This window comes from Pleurodeles waltl, chromosome 12 (genome assembly GCF_031143425.1).
Source record: "Pleurodeles waltl isolate 20211129_DDA chromosome 12, aPleWal1.hap1.20221129, whole genome shotgun sequence".
In the NCBI taxonomy this organism is placed as follows: domain Eukaryota; kingdom Metazoa; phylum Chordata; class Amphibia; order Caudata; family Salamandridae; genus Pleurodeles; species Pleurodeles waltl.
Genome location: NC_090451.1, coordinates 186,568,108 through 186,583,100, shown reverse-complemented (window position 1 = coordinate 186,583,100; position 14,993 = coordinate 186,568,108). Strand labels below are relative to the sequence as shown.

The 14,993-nt window shown below is 41.7% G+C and overlaps 1 protein-coding gene across 1 annotated transcript in view; it reads right to left on the bottom strand.

Moving 5' to 3' along the window:
- Positions 1–14,993, bottom strand: part of MEAK7 (MTOR associated protein, eak-7 homolog) — a 219,762-nt gene that overhangs the window by 31,900 nt on the left and 172,869 nt on the right. Inside the window, exon 6 of the mRNA XM_069216756.1 lies at positions 5,077–5,195. Coding sequence (XP_069072857.1) covers positions 5,077–5,195 — 119 coding nt within the window. The remainder of the gene's footprint in view (positions 1–5,076; positions 5,196–14,993) is intronic.

The following is a 14,993-nucleotide window of genomic DNA, read 5'->3' as shown; positions in this document are numbered from 1 at the left end:
GAGTAGGTGAAGTCAGAATGCATTGGCCAATTATGAGCCAGAAAATAAGAGTGGCAATGAAGCCAACGAATGGTGAGCAGTGGACAGATCATATTATTAAAGATACAAGGCATATGATCATCATGCTGAAGGCCTCTCATTTAATGCAAGCAGTGAAATTTTAGTAACATTAGACATAGAAGCCATGTACAGTAACATTCCTCAAGGAGATGCACTTAAGACAGTTGCATGGATTATGGAGAAGTTTCTTAATCATGCTCCAACAGAGTTTATTCTTGAATGTCCTAAAATCGTTCTTGAAGAAAATACCTTTGAATTTGACAGACAGTTATACAAACAAACGAAGAGGGTTAGCATGGGTGCTTTTGTAGCACCTAGTATAGCGAATATATATATGGCTTCTTTAGATAGCCCTATTTTTCAAATCCGTGACTAGATGGCTAAGTTACATAGATGATATTTTTTTCATATGGACAGGAGCATTAAATGATTTGTATGAGTTTCTCCTGTAGCTCAATTCATGGTAACAAAATTTGAAACAGCCCATAATAGCCATCAGCAAGTGGAGTTTTTAGCCATATTTATATGTCATAACCATGGTCTGTTGTAAGTTGATTTATCTGTGAAAATCACTGCCAGAAATACATTACTGCACTTTGAAAGTTTTCATCCCCTGGATCAGAAACAGAGCATACTGTTTGGACAATTTTTAAGACTCCGAAGAAATTGTACAAATTTAACTGATTACGATCATAGAGCTATTATGATGAGAGAAAAATTTGTGATGAGGATATCCAAACAGATTAGTACATGAAGCTTACAAACAAGCGAGCTTCTATGATAGAGATCATTTACTTCATAATCAGATACAGCAGAGTGGTCTCAAACTTGTGTGTGTAACTAGATACTCAGTGATGAAGGAGAAAATCCGACAGACTGTCAATTCAAATTGGCCTATTTTGAATAGCGACGTCCAACATGATCAGAGTATAGCAAAACCGCTATATGCCCATTGTTGGAATAAGAATTTGAAAGATTAAGGTTAGAGCCATCTAAGGTATATTTGCAGAAAACGATTAATGGTAGGAACCATATCAATGGCAACTACAAATGCACCCAATGTAAGGCATGCGATACTGCCATTGAGACCAAACGCTGACTTTTAATGACCATGCAATACACCTCCAGATTTGTACTAATTGTAAGACAAAGAATATTGTCTATTTGCTCATTTGCCCCTGTGATTTAAGTTATACAGGAAACAGGACAGTCTTTTGCCACCAGTCTCACAGAGCACAGGTCAGCCTTTGAGACAAAAAAATTAATGCACCTCTTGTGAAACACTTTATGGATAGTGGGCATCAACCAGAGGAGATTAAATGGCTTATTATGTAGAAAATTTTAAAAAAGACAGCAGGACACACTAATAAGATAAGGCAGAGATGGGAAGCTTATTGGACTTTTACCCTGAACACTCATATACAAAGTCTCAATGATGGAATTCATTGGGAGAATGCAATAAGTTATAATCCAAGATTATTGCTATTTTTATAATGATGGGATATGAATTAATATCTGATTTTACTTTGTCAGGGGATTTGTATATTAAGTTTTTAGTAGCAAGTCCGTGGTAATGCTGATTTATTTGTGGAATAGTGTTAGTGTCTTGGTCTTAGCAATTAGTCTTTTGGACTAAGAGGCATTAGCCTACGTAATTTTTTTGATTGGGGCGGATTCTAATTCATGGCTATTAGAGCCAGTTTACAGATTAGATAGGCAATGATTGTGAATGAGACCTGGATAAGACCGATAAGCAAACTTCTGGTATATTTCTTTATTTCAGTATCTTCTATGCCTTTTTGCTCTATTAGTTATAATAATTAGGGTAGGAGGTTCTATCACACCTATTACTCTCTTGACCCAGTGGCCTTTTTGAAGCTGGCAGCGTGGTTGAGCTTCATTGTTTATCTATTAGAGGGTGCACATGTTCTACCCCCTCTTGCAAGTGTACCTAGGCAACGCCAGTTAGTCGTCGTGCCATTGTCTTATGTCCCAGGGTTTGATCTATTGAGTTATGGCATCAATGCCCTATGGTTTTTGCTCTTTTGGGCATTTGCAAGTGGTTGTTTTAGTTTGTGGTTATTCATCGCTATGGGAACCCAGGCGGGAGTAGTTACTCCTAGGAATTTGCTAGCCTTACAATATGTGGGCATTATTTACATACTCAGCGGCCTTTTCCATCATGACCGCAGTATTCGGTTTTATAGTTAAATGTTGTTTAGGGGCATTTAAGCCCTGCCCTCTGCTAACACGTTCCTTCATGTTTTGCTGCACTGTATTAAAAAACAGCCGGCGAGTTGGAAGCTTGTCATGCACTGCATCGGTTTCAGGAGTCGGGTTTATCAGTTTTTAATAGACAACGTCCACACTGCCACGGGATTTCAGGTAAGTGTGGGTGTTGTCAGATTTAGCCAGCCATCTTGTGCTGATTTTTTAAGTATTAAGTTTGCGAGATGGGAAGTCAAGAATTAGTAATTAGGATGTAACCTCGGAAGAGCAGGTATTTTCATGCAGGGTGCTGCTTTGGGTGCCCTCCTCAATTTGTCTCTCCCCATTACAGCTTGGTAGGGCCATTCACTGTAGGGGCACTACAATATTGGCCAGCCCCATAATATGATGATAGGGTGGGGCGCTGAGGTCACTTACTTGTAATTTTTGAAATCATGTTAAGCAGAGTTATAAATTAATGCATGATGATTTATGTATATAAGATTCACATCGTCAAGCATGTAGATGTCTGTACCAATTATTTTCCTTTTCTTGTTTTGCTTGTTTAATTTGCCAGCTGTCTTTCTTCTACCCGCGAAGGAATATCAGAATCTCCGTAGTTATGAAAATATTTCTTGGTGGGTCCTGTGAGTCTTGGAGGCAGCTTTTCCATGACTGCCTCTTATATCTTACCAAGGAGTCCATTATGGTTATTGCTGACAAATTATCTTTAATTTTGGTATCTGACCTTCTCGGACGTGATTTTTTCTTGTTTTGGTCTCTTTAGTATTTGATAGATCCTCCATGTAGCGGTAAGTATGTCTGAGAATGGTCCATTTGTATTCTGCTGATCTATTGCCTCCACTGGAATATTTTCGAAGTAGTGATTGTAAACTTGGTTGGCTTAGATACAGTTGGGAAGAACACTGCATAGACACAGTATAATGCTTGATTCGGATTGATTAAGAGCATGTTAATGGTCTGTGCACGAGAAAGAAATGGACGGTGTTTATCTGTGGAATCAGTGAGTCCATCTACACGTTTATAGGAGTAGACTGGATTAAGCACTAAGTGGTGATGGGTTTGGTGGCTTTCTTGTCCCATCATATACCTTTCAATGGCCATGTTCACCAGTGATGGTCCTGAACTAGTAGTTAGTAAACAAGTATGTATTTTAGTTTTTGATTTTTGTGGCTCAGAAGAATATAACATTGTTGCAGGTCATATAGATGAATACTCTAATAGAAGTGGCTTTCCTGAAGAAGGCGCTGGTCTGCCAAATCGCACAGAGATTTAGAATTTAAGCCACAGTTAATGTTAATAGTGTGTTGTTTTGAAAAAAAGAAGGAATTCAAGGCAAGATCAAGACTTCAAATTACAGTCAGCATCTACACTGTGTCATCTTGAAAGGAGAAGGTATTTAAAGGTACAAAGATTTAGGATTTATGCTATAATTATTACGATTAGTGTGCTATTCTGAAAAGATGAATGAGTAATTGATGCATGTTTATGAAGTACAAATAGAAGCTGTAGTATGAACACAACACTATTGATAACTGTGATATTTTGATATACAGGAGATTAATATGTGGTATATATTTTGTTTCACATTTTTAAAGAAGGAAGCGTGGGAGAAAGGAAGTGAAGTTGAATGAAAGTAGTGAGTGAGGGTGTATGAAGGATGCATGGTGTGAGTTATATGAGATGGTAAGCAAACAAAAGTTCTTTTATACAAGTTGTTTTTCATTGTTATGAACTGTGATCTGATGAGCAAATAATACTAATAAAGAGATACATGTGAATACATTTTGGCTGAGCTACATAAGTTATTTAGGACTTTGGCATATAGAATGTACAGGGTTGCCGGGGGTATTTTGACAGTGTGAGCAGTGGGCAGACTCCATGCCCCTTGTAGAAAATAAGCAAGAGCGCATGTGAGGTCCCAGGCGAGACCTAAATACTCTGTTTTAGCTTTTAGACCTTGCCATTTGTAGTGTCCGTTGCTCTTTACCTAGGTTTGAGCTTTTCAAAATACCCAGTCATCGCTTTTTCATATAATTCTAACTTTTGCCGGGAGTTAATTATGTGCAGGCCATTTTGAGTAGACTTAGAACAACACAACACAACAACAAAGCACAACTTCCAAATGCGAGTTTCATCTGTGCGGCATGTCAATGGCTTCTAGAAGCTACGCAACTCAAACATTCACAGACAGCTGGAGACATTGGTCATAAACGTACTGAAATGCTATAAAATAGGTGTAAGCAGCATACAAAGCAAAGCAGAGAGGGTTCCTCTTTGAGAAATTAATCAACATTCCTGATTCCACGTTAGAAAGAATAGGGACAGATGTACAGACAGAGCTATTTGACCAAGATCATAGTTACGTTAGCTGAACATAGGCTATAGAAGCACTAGCCTGAATCACTGACAAATAGAGTCATACACTACTCTGCCAAAGGAAACACAAAGGAGAGTAGGAGGAGGAAAACATGCACAGATGCAGCCGATAGTGGGCTGCAGAAAGACAGCACAAGGTTTACAAACTTAAGGACTGCATCACCAGAAAGCAGTCTGGTAAAACCGCAGTTTCATGCAGGCACCGCTTTGAGTTACACAAGCACAAGGATGCATCACAACTTGCATCACACGAGCACCACACAATTGCCCAACAAAATCAAACTACTTCACATAAGGACCAAACCTGCATCACATGAGCACTACACTATTGGCACACACAGTCATACTTTACAACACAAGCGCCATACATGCATCAGACTGTGTTATTCTTCTTCTTGTAGTACTTACTAGTCCATTTGGCATAGTTTGCTGTCCCGAATTCAAGTACATGTAGTGGTCATTGTATCCGGAGTACATGTACACTTCCATGCGTGGCACAATGGAGAACAAGAAACACTTGCTGTCCCCTATGAGTAAAGGCAACAGAGGACTAGGTCAACCATTGGCAATGTCAGCACAGCAGTTGTACACATTTTTTCTACATAAAAATATCTACTCCTGCTTGCGTTAGGAAACAACTCTTCTTCAATGCTAAGACAAGGGAGGTTTTGTTCGGACTCACTGAAGCTGAACAGTTTTACACAGTGCACACTCTAAATGTATTTGCATAAAGGTTCTGTTGCCCTTAAGTGGCTTCAAACCTCATTGACTCACAGAGGGCTACTGAGGTATGAGAGGGGTGGGAGCAGTATGTAGCTGAGTGTATACATCTTTTCCTGCACATCAAAGTGGAGTGTTCTATTTTTTAGGTCTGTCTACTGAAAGCTATAGCTGCCTGTTAAACACTTTGTTACTAATTCTTAAATTGGGTACTGAGGAGTAACACTTTCTAACTACGTGCTATTGGGTGTTTGGTGTAACATTCTACGTCTAATGGAGTGTTCTTATTATGCAATGCTGGAGAGACTATTTTTTACGGCTCAAAAATACACTCAGTTATCACACATTCAACTACCTATCTCATACACAAAACTGTTCTTTTTTTATATATTTTGTTCACAGTTAACTATACATGTGATATCTGTTTTTTTGTATACAATGTATTCTGTTTAAAAGCAAATCCTTGTATAGGCTTAAAAAGTGCTCAGTACATAGTAATGCTTTGTTGGTGGATTGCTATACAATGCAATAAGTCAACTCAGTTCTTAACCCCATTGGTGCAGAGGATAGCATGGAGCAGTCCTCAGCCATGGTGCGCGTGTGCTGAGGATTGCTCAAACTCATCCTGGCACCCACCCATGGGGGAAGCGCTGGTGCTCCCCCCTCGAAGCCCCTACATCATGCTCACACGAGGGATGGCAGCAGAAGAGCTTCTGCTGCCACCCCTGACCCCTTACCCAGCGATCTGATAACATTAGCGTGCACACCGCGTGCTGTCATGAAAACACGCCAGGGTCCTGCTGGAAGCCATTTGCTTCCAGCGTGACCAGGAGGACCGTAAAATTTTCCCTGGCGAGGGTTCAGGAAGGGCAGAGAGGCATCAGGCGAAACGAAAGAGTTCTCCTTTTCTCCCAGTGTCTCTGCAGTGCATTCCTGTTGTAAAATCGCAGGTAGAGGCAAGGATTTTCTTTACTTTTGGGGAGCTGCCCCTTGGTCAAGGCTCACTCTCCATTAATGGGGGCAATATCCTGACCAAGGCGCAGAACTACTAAAAACCAAGGATTCAGTTGTTTGCACACCTGGGAGTGGCCCATTAATGGGGCAACGTTTTGGTAGTTTTTTGGCACCCGGGGGCAGATCAGCCATATTTTTAAACCATAATTACTAGACACCAAGGAATACGTTATTTGCACATCGGGGAGCGGCCCCTTGGGCAAGGGCTGCTCCCCATTATTGGGTAAGTGTTTTGGCAGATCAGCCATTTTTCAGTCCAATCTGCTCCCAAAGAGGGGGAGGGGAACCAAAAGACACCAGGGAATATGTTTTTGTGTGTGTATGAACTGGAGTTTGGTAGACGGTCTGCATGTACTGGCGTTTGGCTGGCTGTGTGTGTACTGATACTTGAATGACAGTGTGTGTGGACTGGCGTCTGGATGGCGGTGTGTTTGAACTGGGGATTTTGCTGGCGGTGTGCGTGGACTAGCTTCTTGCTGGCGATGTGTGTGGCTGGCGTTTGGATGGTGGTGTGTGTGTGAAGTGGTGTTTGGCTGGGGCAAGGATAGCTACACTCTGCAGTGTCAATTTCTTGCCTTTGCTTTGTGCCTTCTTGAGGGGAGATCATAAGTTTGTGATGCTGATCTGCCCCCAAGGTCAGACCTTCAGAGTGTTCTATAATGTTAGCTTAATTATTTATCGTCATCATTTGTATTTGTGATCCTAATGTTCTATTTCTCCTTCTTATTCTAGTGCAAAGCATTCGATTTCCTTGGTGGTGACTCCTGCTTGCAGTTTCAGCACTGGTAGATCTGCAGTTTGTGTAGTAGCATGCGTGTGGTAAGAAAACGTTTTTTGTACTGTTTACTGCAAATGAGTATCATAGCCCTGCATGAATGTGTTTTTTAAATGGTGTAATAATGACAGCATATTTAGCTTCTGTTTAATTGTATGTCAACTTTTCTTTGAGTTTCTGCAAGATGTGTATTGGATTGTCTTGTGTGTAATTTTCTTTTGTTTTTCCTTTCTAGTGGGATAAAGGTGGTGCGTGCTGTGTCTGTGCAGAGCATCTGCAGGTGCTCCACAGTCTAGCTGTCCCTGGCAAGTAAATGGTATCATTTTTGAGTATGTAGGGCTCAGTGTGCTTTGAATCGATTGTCTTTTCCTTTCAAAGTACTATATGCCAGTAGTTTTACATTCTGTTTGATAAAGCCACAGTTTGCTTTTTACAGGATTACCAGTCAGCAGGTTGTTGGTTTGTTTTTTTCATCTTCTTCTGAGCATGGTTCTGAGACGTACTCTGTGTCTGAGGCAGAGAAGGAAGTGGAAGATTGTGGCAGCTTCTGTCTGAGAGGAATCATCTGATGAAGCCACTTTTAGTATAGAGGAAGTGCCTTTTTTAAAGGAGGACACTGGTATGCTGACAGTACAGCAAGAAGAATCTGGATTGCAGCCTGGGGCTGAAAGGCTTCGCACTGGCAGTACTAAACTCTGAGTTGTCCCAGACATGGGGCATAATGTGTTGCCTACCTTTATTGGCATCACAAGGTGTAGAGTCAATATCAAAAACATTTTGCCTATACATTTCTTTCAGTTGTTTATGGACAATGACTTTCTTGATGAAATTATTGACCAGACTAATTTGTATGCTGAACAGTATTTGAGAGACAGCAGTGCCAGACTTAAGCTGACCTTTAGAACTAGCCTGTAGACTCCCACCAATCTGGATGAGTTGAAGAAGTTCTTAGGTTTACCTTTTAAGATGGCCTTGATAAGGAAGCTGTCGCTATCTTCATACTGGTCTACTAGTCCCTTGATAGCAACTGCTGTATTTCCCTCAACCATGAGTCGTGATTGGTTTTGCTTCTGCTTCGGAAGCTGCATTTTATTGATAATGCAGCAGCATTGCCACAGGATCACCCTAATTGTAAGCGTCTCTTCAAGATTCGGCCTGTCCTTGGTCACTTGGTAGATCTCATTTCTTTTATCTATGTTCCAGGGAAAGAAATAACTGGAGATGAGTCTTTGGTCCAGTTAAACTGCCATTTGGTTATTAGGCTGTACATTTCTAGCAAGGGTGCACATTATGAAATTTAGATGTATATCCTGTCTGAAAGGAGTACTGGATATGTCTAATTTCAGGCTGTACACTGGTAGGGATTTTTCTATTGACCCCCTAGTTGTCCGTCCACTTTTAGAACCAGTGAGAACATTGTGTGGGAACTTGTTAGGGAAAAATTACCAAAGGTCACCATTTATACATAGATAACTTTCTACACCGGTGTGAAATTGCTTAAGGAATTGTTCAAAGTGGACACTGTTGCTTGTGACACAATCTGTCTAACCGTAAAGGTTACCCTAAAGTCCTTCAGAGGGGACAGTGAAGGGCCCTGTGTAGTGATGAATTTCTAGCTTTCAAATTTTCAGACAAGACAGATGTCCACATGCTGACAACCATTCATGATGAAAGTACTTCACATGTGACTGCTTGAGGTCAGGTTGCTGAAGTGAGCAAACCTGTGTGCATTTTAGACTACAATAAGCACATGGGTGGTGTGGATAGATTAGATCAGAGGTTGGAGCCTTACACTGCCATTCACAAGTGATACATCTGGCATAGGAAGATGGCTGTCCATTTGTTTCATTTGGGCACCTTCAAAGCTTTTGTTGTATTGAAGGCTTCCTCTCCAGATTCAAAGATGACTTTTGTTCAGTTTCAGCAGCCTGTGACAGGCCGCCTTGCCGCAGTGGAGCAGGCGAGTTTTCCTAGAGTTGGAGTGGTGGAGTATGTGGCTACACTGAAAGATCGTTACTTTCCGGATTACATTCCTCCCACAACTAACAAAACAAACTTTCCCTGTAGGAAATATATAGTCTGTGTTCGAAGAGGCGTGAGGAAGAAGAGCTGTATGTACTGCCCTGGGTGTCATCCTAATCCTGGGCTATGTGTGCCCGCATTTTTTAAAATAATACTGCATGCAACTGAAGTATCGGGAGTAACTGAGTGTAAAAGTGAACTGACTAGTCTATATCTTTTTACTGGCAGTAGTTTGATGTATTTAGTTAGACCTGTTGTGCTTGTAGTCATAGTTGTTTTCTTTTTTTTTTATCGCCTTGGTTTGTGTTTCCTTTTTTGTTAAAAAAAAAATGTGATGGCGGTGTGCATGGCCTGGCGTTAGGCTGGAAGCGTATGTGGACAGGCACTTGGCTGGCGCGTGCATGGGCTGGCGCTTGGCTGGCAGTGTGCATTCACCAGAGCTTTTGGGGGTGGGTGGGTGTGTGTGTGTGTGTCTGTGTATAGTAACTTGCTGCTGGTCACTACACGCACACTGACTGCCAAACGCCAGTACTCACACTCCGTCTGCGGCCAGTGTGATTGCTGTCTCAGTCATATGGGCCTATGAAAGTGATGGGCCCTTGAATGGCACCGTTTGCTGATGTGAGTATTGTAATGTACTCGGCCTGAGGCTGGCAATGTGAACAGTTGTATGTTTGTCACGCATGAAAGATGTGTGAATAGCCTGTAAAGCTGTTGGTGCCTTGTCGCAGCTTTACAGCTCTTGAGCTGTGAGTCATTGGTCCCATTTTTTGTTTTAACTTTCGATTATGAACAGTGCCTCAACCTTTCTGCCACCCAGGGTTCCCAGATATCTCCTGATAAAAATGGTACCTCACCTGTGTGGGTGGGCCTAGTGCCCACAAAAATGCAGGGTCCAAGGTGCAATATCAACAAAAGGGGTAGCTGCAGTTTTTGACCCAAATTCGGCGGCCTCACAGATATACCTACCCAACCCAGGCATTTCTGAAAACTAGTCACCAAGGGGAGTACAGGGTGGTGTGCCTCTCATAGATCCCATAAAGTTTTCTTACCCACAACGCCCTGTAAACCTCAAAATGTGACTATAATGACACATTTCCCATGCATTTGTGCCGTATTCTTTCAGAATCAGAAGGAGTCCCCAAAATTCCTACTACCCAAAGTTTCCCCACCTGTCCCAATAAAAATGCTGCCCCACTTGTGTGGCTGGGCCTAGTGCCCGCAACAGCAACGGATCACTCATTGACCTTGGTTTGATCTTTTCTGTCCATCCAGATGTTTACATCCCAGAAATGCAAGGAAAATGTGGATAATTAGTCAATGTTTGAAGTTTGCAACACAACCTGGTGAGAGCTATACAAGTCACCCCATCCTGGATTCCTCTAGGTGTTTAGTTTTCAAAAAGGTACAGGTTTACTAGGTTTCCCTAGGGGCTGGCTGACCTAGGGCCCAAAATCCACAGCTAAGCACACTCCAAAAAAGGGTCAGTTATCAGTGGAAACGTGAGACGTCCATGTTGCGTTTTGGGCCCTTTCTTATCGCGGGGACTAGGTCTACCCACAGTGTGGTTCCATTTTTAGTGAGAGACTTAGGGGAACACAGAATAGTACATCAAGTGTTATTACCTAATATATTTCTCTGCATTTGTGCCTTTCAAATGTAAGGCAGTGTGTAAGAAAGAAGGCATTTTGAGAAATGCCCTCTAATTCACACGCAAGTATGGGTACATCCACTGCTTTTAAACTCCATATCTTGAGCCCATTTCGGAAAAACACAGGTTTCCTTCATACCCATTTGTTAAATATTGGATCTCTAGGTATGCACCCTGCTCAAGTAGGGGGCCACAATCCTAGTCAGAGTAAGTCAGATACACAACCTAAATTAACCAGTGCTCACCCTTTGGTAGCTTGGCACAGAGCAGGCAGGCCTAACTTAGAAGGCAATGTGTAAAGTATTTGTGCAACACTTAATTACAATAACACAGTGAAAGACACCACAAAAAGGGCTCAACATCAGGTTATTAAAATAGAGAATATTTTATCTGATTAAAACAAGACCAAAATGGCAAAAATCCAATAAGTAGATCCTGATATATGCAATTTTAAAGATTTACGTGCCACCTGGGGTTATCTGGCCACACTGGACCAGGTTAAAGTTATAAGTTCAGTCCAACCACAATGGAGTGCTGGCCGGCTACAGGGACCCACTTGGGCCCGCCGAACACAGTACGTTAAATCATTGTGCCCGATCTGCGCGGCATTGCTTTGCAAGGCTTTGCCTTTCTTTGCAGCGGTTCCAATGAAAACCACAGAAGGCAGAGCACCTTAGGCCCACTTCCAAGGGTCCAGGACTGGGGTGGCACCACTTGGCAAGGTAGACTGACAGACTGCAGAGTCCAGGTGCTGTAGCAGGTGAGTTGGAAGCGTTCTTTGATGTCCGTGAGACTGCAGAAGAACAGGGGGCAAGCCAACAAGCCCTTGGAGAATCTTGGGTTCCAGGATATAGATAACAGGTCCTAGTCCTTCTCACTGCAGGCAAGAAGCAGCAGGCAACACAGAAAAGGAAGTAGCAAAGTGGCAGTCTCTCCTAAAGCACAGTACACAGCAAGCAGTAGACCAACACTGCAATGCAGCTGCAGAGTGGCAGTCTCTATTGGCAGCACAGTAGTCCTCCTTCTTGGCAGAGTCTCCTTGGTGAAGAGGTCTGATTTGGTGGGGTTTGGGGTCCAGTATTTATACTGTGGTGCCCTGGTTGTGGAAGGTGGGAGACACTTCCAGGCATTGCTTTGAAGTCCACAAGGTCACTGTCCTGACCTCCCTGGCTGTAGACACTCAACAGGGGATTATGCAGCCCTTTGTGTGGGGAGAGGCACAGCCCTATTCAGGTGTGAGGCAGTGCTAAAGTCCACCCCCCCCATCACCAGTTAATGGGCCTTTTAAGACACATTACACCACACCCAAGCTCCCACTGTGTGACTGTCTAGAGGGAATGCACAAAGCCCAGCTGTCATCTACCCCAGATGTGTATTCAGAGAAACACTTAGGCAAAGAATGGTTAAAGTAAGAAAAAGCCAACTTTCTAAAAGTGTCATTTTTACACTTTTGAAATCTGATTTCATCATAAGGTGTGATTTTAAATTGTGAGTCCAGAGACATCGAACTTCAATTGCTATCTTTTACCATTTGGAAATTAAACTTAAAAAGGTTTTAGGATAATCCCAATGTTATCCAATGGGAGAGATAGGTCTTGCAATAGTGAAAAAACTAAGAGTTTTTCACTATCTGGACATTTAAACTTAACAGTACATGTTCAACTTTTTAAATACACAACGCCCTGCCCTTGGGGGTGACTTGCATGTACTAAAAAGGAAGATTTGGGCATGGCAAGTGGGTACACTTGCCAGGTCAAAATGGCAGTTTAAAACTGCACGCACAGGCTGTGCAGTGGCAGCCTGAGACATGTTTGAAGGGCTACTGTAGTGGGTGGCCCAACCAGTGCTGCAGATCCACGAGTAGCTTTTAATTTACAAGCCCTGGGCACATATAGTGCACTTCACTAGGGAATTACAAGTTAATTAAATATGCCATTTGTGGACAAGTCAAAGTTAGCATGTTTTAGATGAAAGCACATGCATTTTAGCACTGTTTAGCAGTGATAAAGTGCCCAGACCCTTAAACCAACAAAACATGGTCAGAAAAAGAAAGAAGGCAAAAGGTTTGGGGATGACCCTGTGGAAAGGGCCATTTCCGCACCATTTTTCAATATTTATATTTTACCATACGAATTGCTCTGCACCCAGTAGACAATGTAAAACCAGTGCAAGGTGCAGCTCAGTTACTGGCTCAGGGTACCTCAAGTTCTTGGAAGATCCACAAACCAGATATATCCCTGCAACCTGAGCGGTCCAGCAGATGTAAGGGTATATTGCTTTTGTAAATCGGACATTGTGATGAGAATGTCACAAATGGCCATTTTATCCTACAAATTTTCAATTTTTTAATTTTTGTTTAACCCTTATTTTCTTTGTGAAAACCTTGAAGGATCTACACAAATGAACCCTTGTTGAATTCAGACTTTAGTCTAATTTTCAGAAATGTATAGCTTTCGGGAATACACCATACAGCACAAAAAATAGGGAAAATGGGCTATCGCCCAGCAAAATGCCAAAACAGTGTTTAAAAAAAAGTGGTTTTCTACTCAAGTCTGCCTGTTCCTGAAAGCTGGGAAGATGATGATTATAGCACCGCAAAACTTTTGTTGAGCCATTTGCAAAAAAAAAAAAAAAACACACACACTTTCTTCTGCTGCACTTTTTTCCCGGCATCACGCAAAGCGCTAGAGGGCACCAACTTCTTTCTGCCACTTGAGTAGATTTTCTACTTGAGTAGCAGCTTCCTTAAAAACAAACAGCAGTTTTCTCGTCATGAGTGGTCGCAGCCTACTGTGACCGCTCACGTTCAGAAATCTTGCTTGCCAACTTAGCAATTTCTCTCGCTCATGCTAGCCAACTTAGTGATTTCTCTCGCTCGCCAACTTAACATTGGCGAGCGAGATAAAAAACTCCGCTCCGCATTACTTTGTGGAATTTTTCAGAACGTCGCAAACTCTGCCTGTGAAGTGGAATTCTTCGTCCAACCCTTACTTTATACATTCTGTGAGAGAACAATATTTGGTGCATGACCTCTAGAACTTTTTCTCCTATAAATGCAGTCCATATGATAGGTTACTTGCCATTTAATGAACTATAACCTGTGCTACAACCTAATGATCCAGCATATTTTCTTAGTTTTGGTGATCTCAATTTACCAGCGCCCATTAGCCAGTTGCATCTTTTATCGTCAACCCAATAAAGATTTCAGTGTTTCCTCTTACTGCAACATCTATTGCTATAGTGAAAGGGCTAGGATAGTTTCTGTAATATTGTCTATGCCTTGAAAACAAGTCATGTATATGGGACGAAACACATGTTGGAGTAAAGTCATTGAATTTATGATCATTCAACAACTATGTAGACTAATATTGTATTCAAGATTACTAAAGAACTGTATATGGCCTGATCAAAATCCAACAAAATACTGAGCTAATCTTTTAGAATCCACTAATGAAGCATAATGTATTAAGAATGTTTTCAACTTAGACGGGGTTCTGATTTTAAGCAGAATAACCCCTATATCAGAACACAAGATATAACTTGTATATTTACCTTTTTGGTGCAAGTGTGAAAAATGGACTACACAAAAAGCATGTATGGTGTGTCACAGACCACAGTACATAATCTTCTGACCTATTCTCTGGCTTAGCTCTTTTCTGCTTTATTTGGTAACTACAATCAAATATTTGTGAGCACCCACCAGTAATCCAATCATCTAACAGTTTACTATGAGTCACTTCATATGGCGGTGTAACTAGAACATACCATCTATTACCATTATAATAGTTACCATTTCTTAGTCTGCATTTAGTGCAGATTTTTTTTTTCCATGTTTATGGTACCACCATTACCACTACCACCACTATTACCACTGCTACCAATATCAACACCACCACCAGTACTAGTAGCATCCCATCCCTTTCCTACTACTACCACCTCCATTACCACGAACACCATTACTATCACTACCAAGTTACCATTATCAAAAGGAACATTAACACCACCGTTATTGTTACACCACTGTTAGACCTGGCAGCTATTGGTGTGGTTTCCCTGTACTTTTAGCTTCTGACCCCCTATTTTTGGATCCTGTGCTGTAATTCATTTTAGCTGGTTTTGATACTCTGGGCACTTTACCACTGC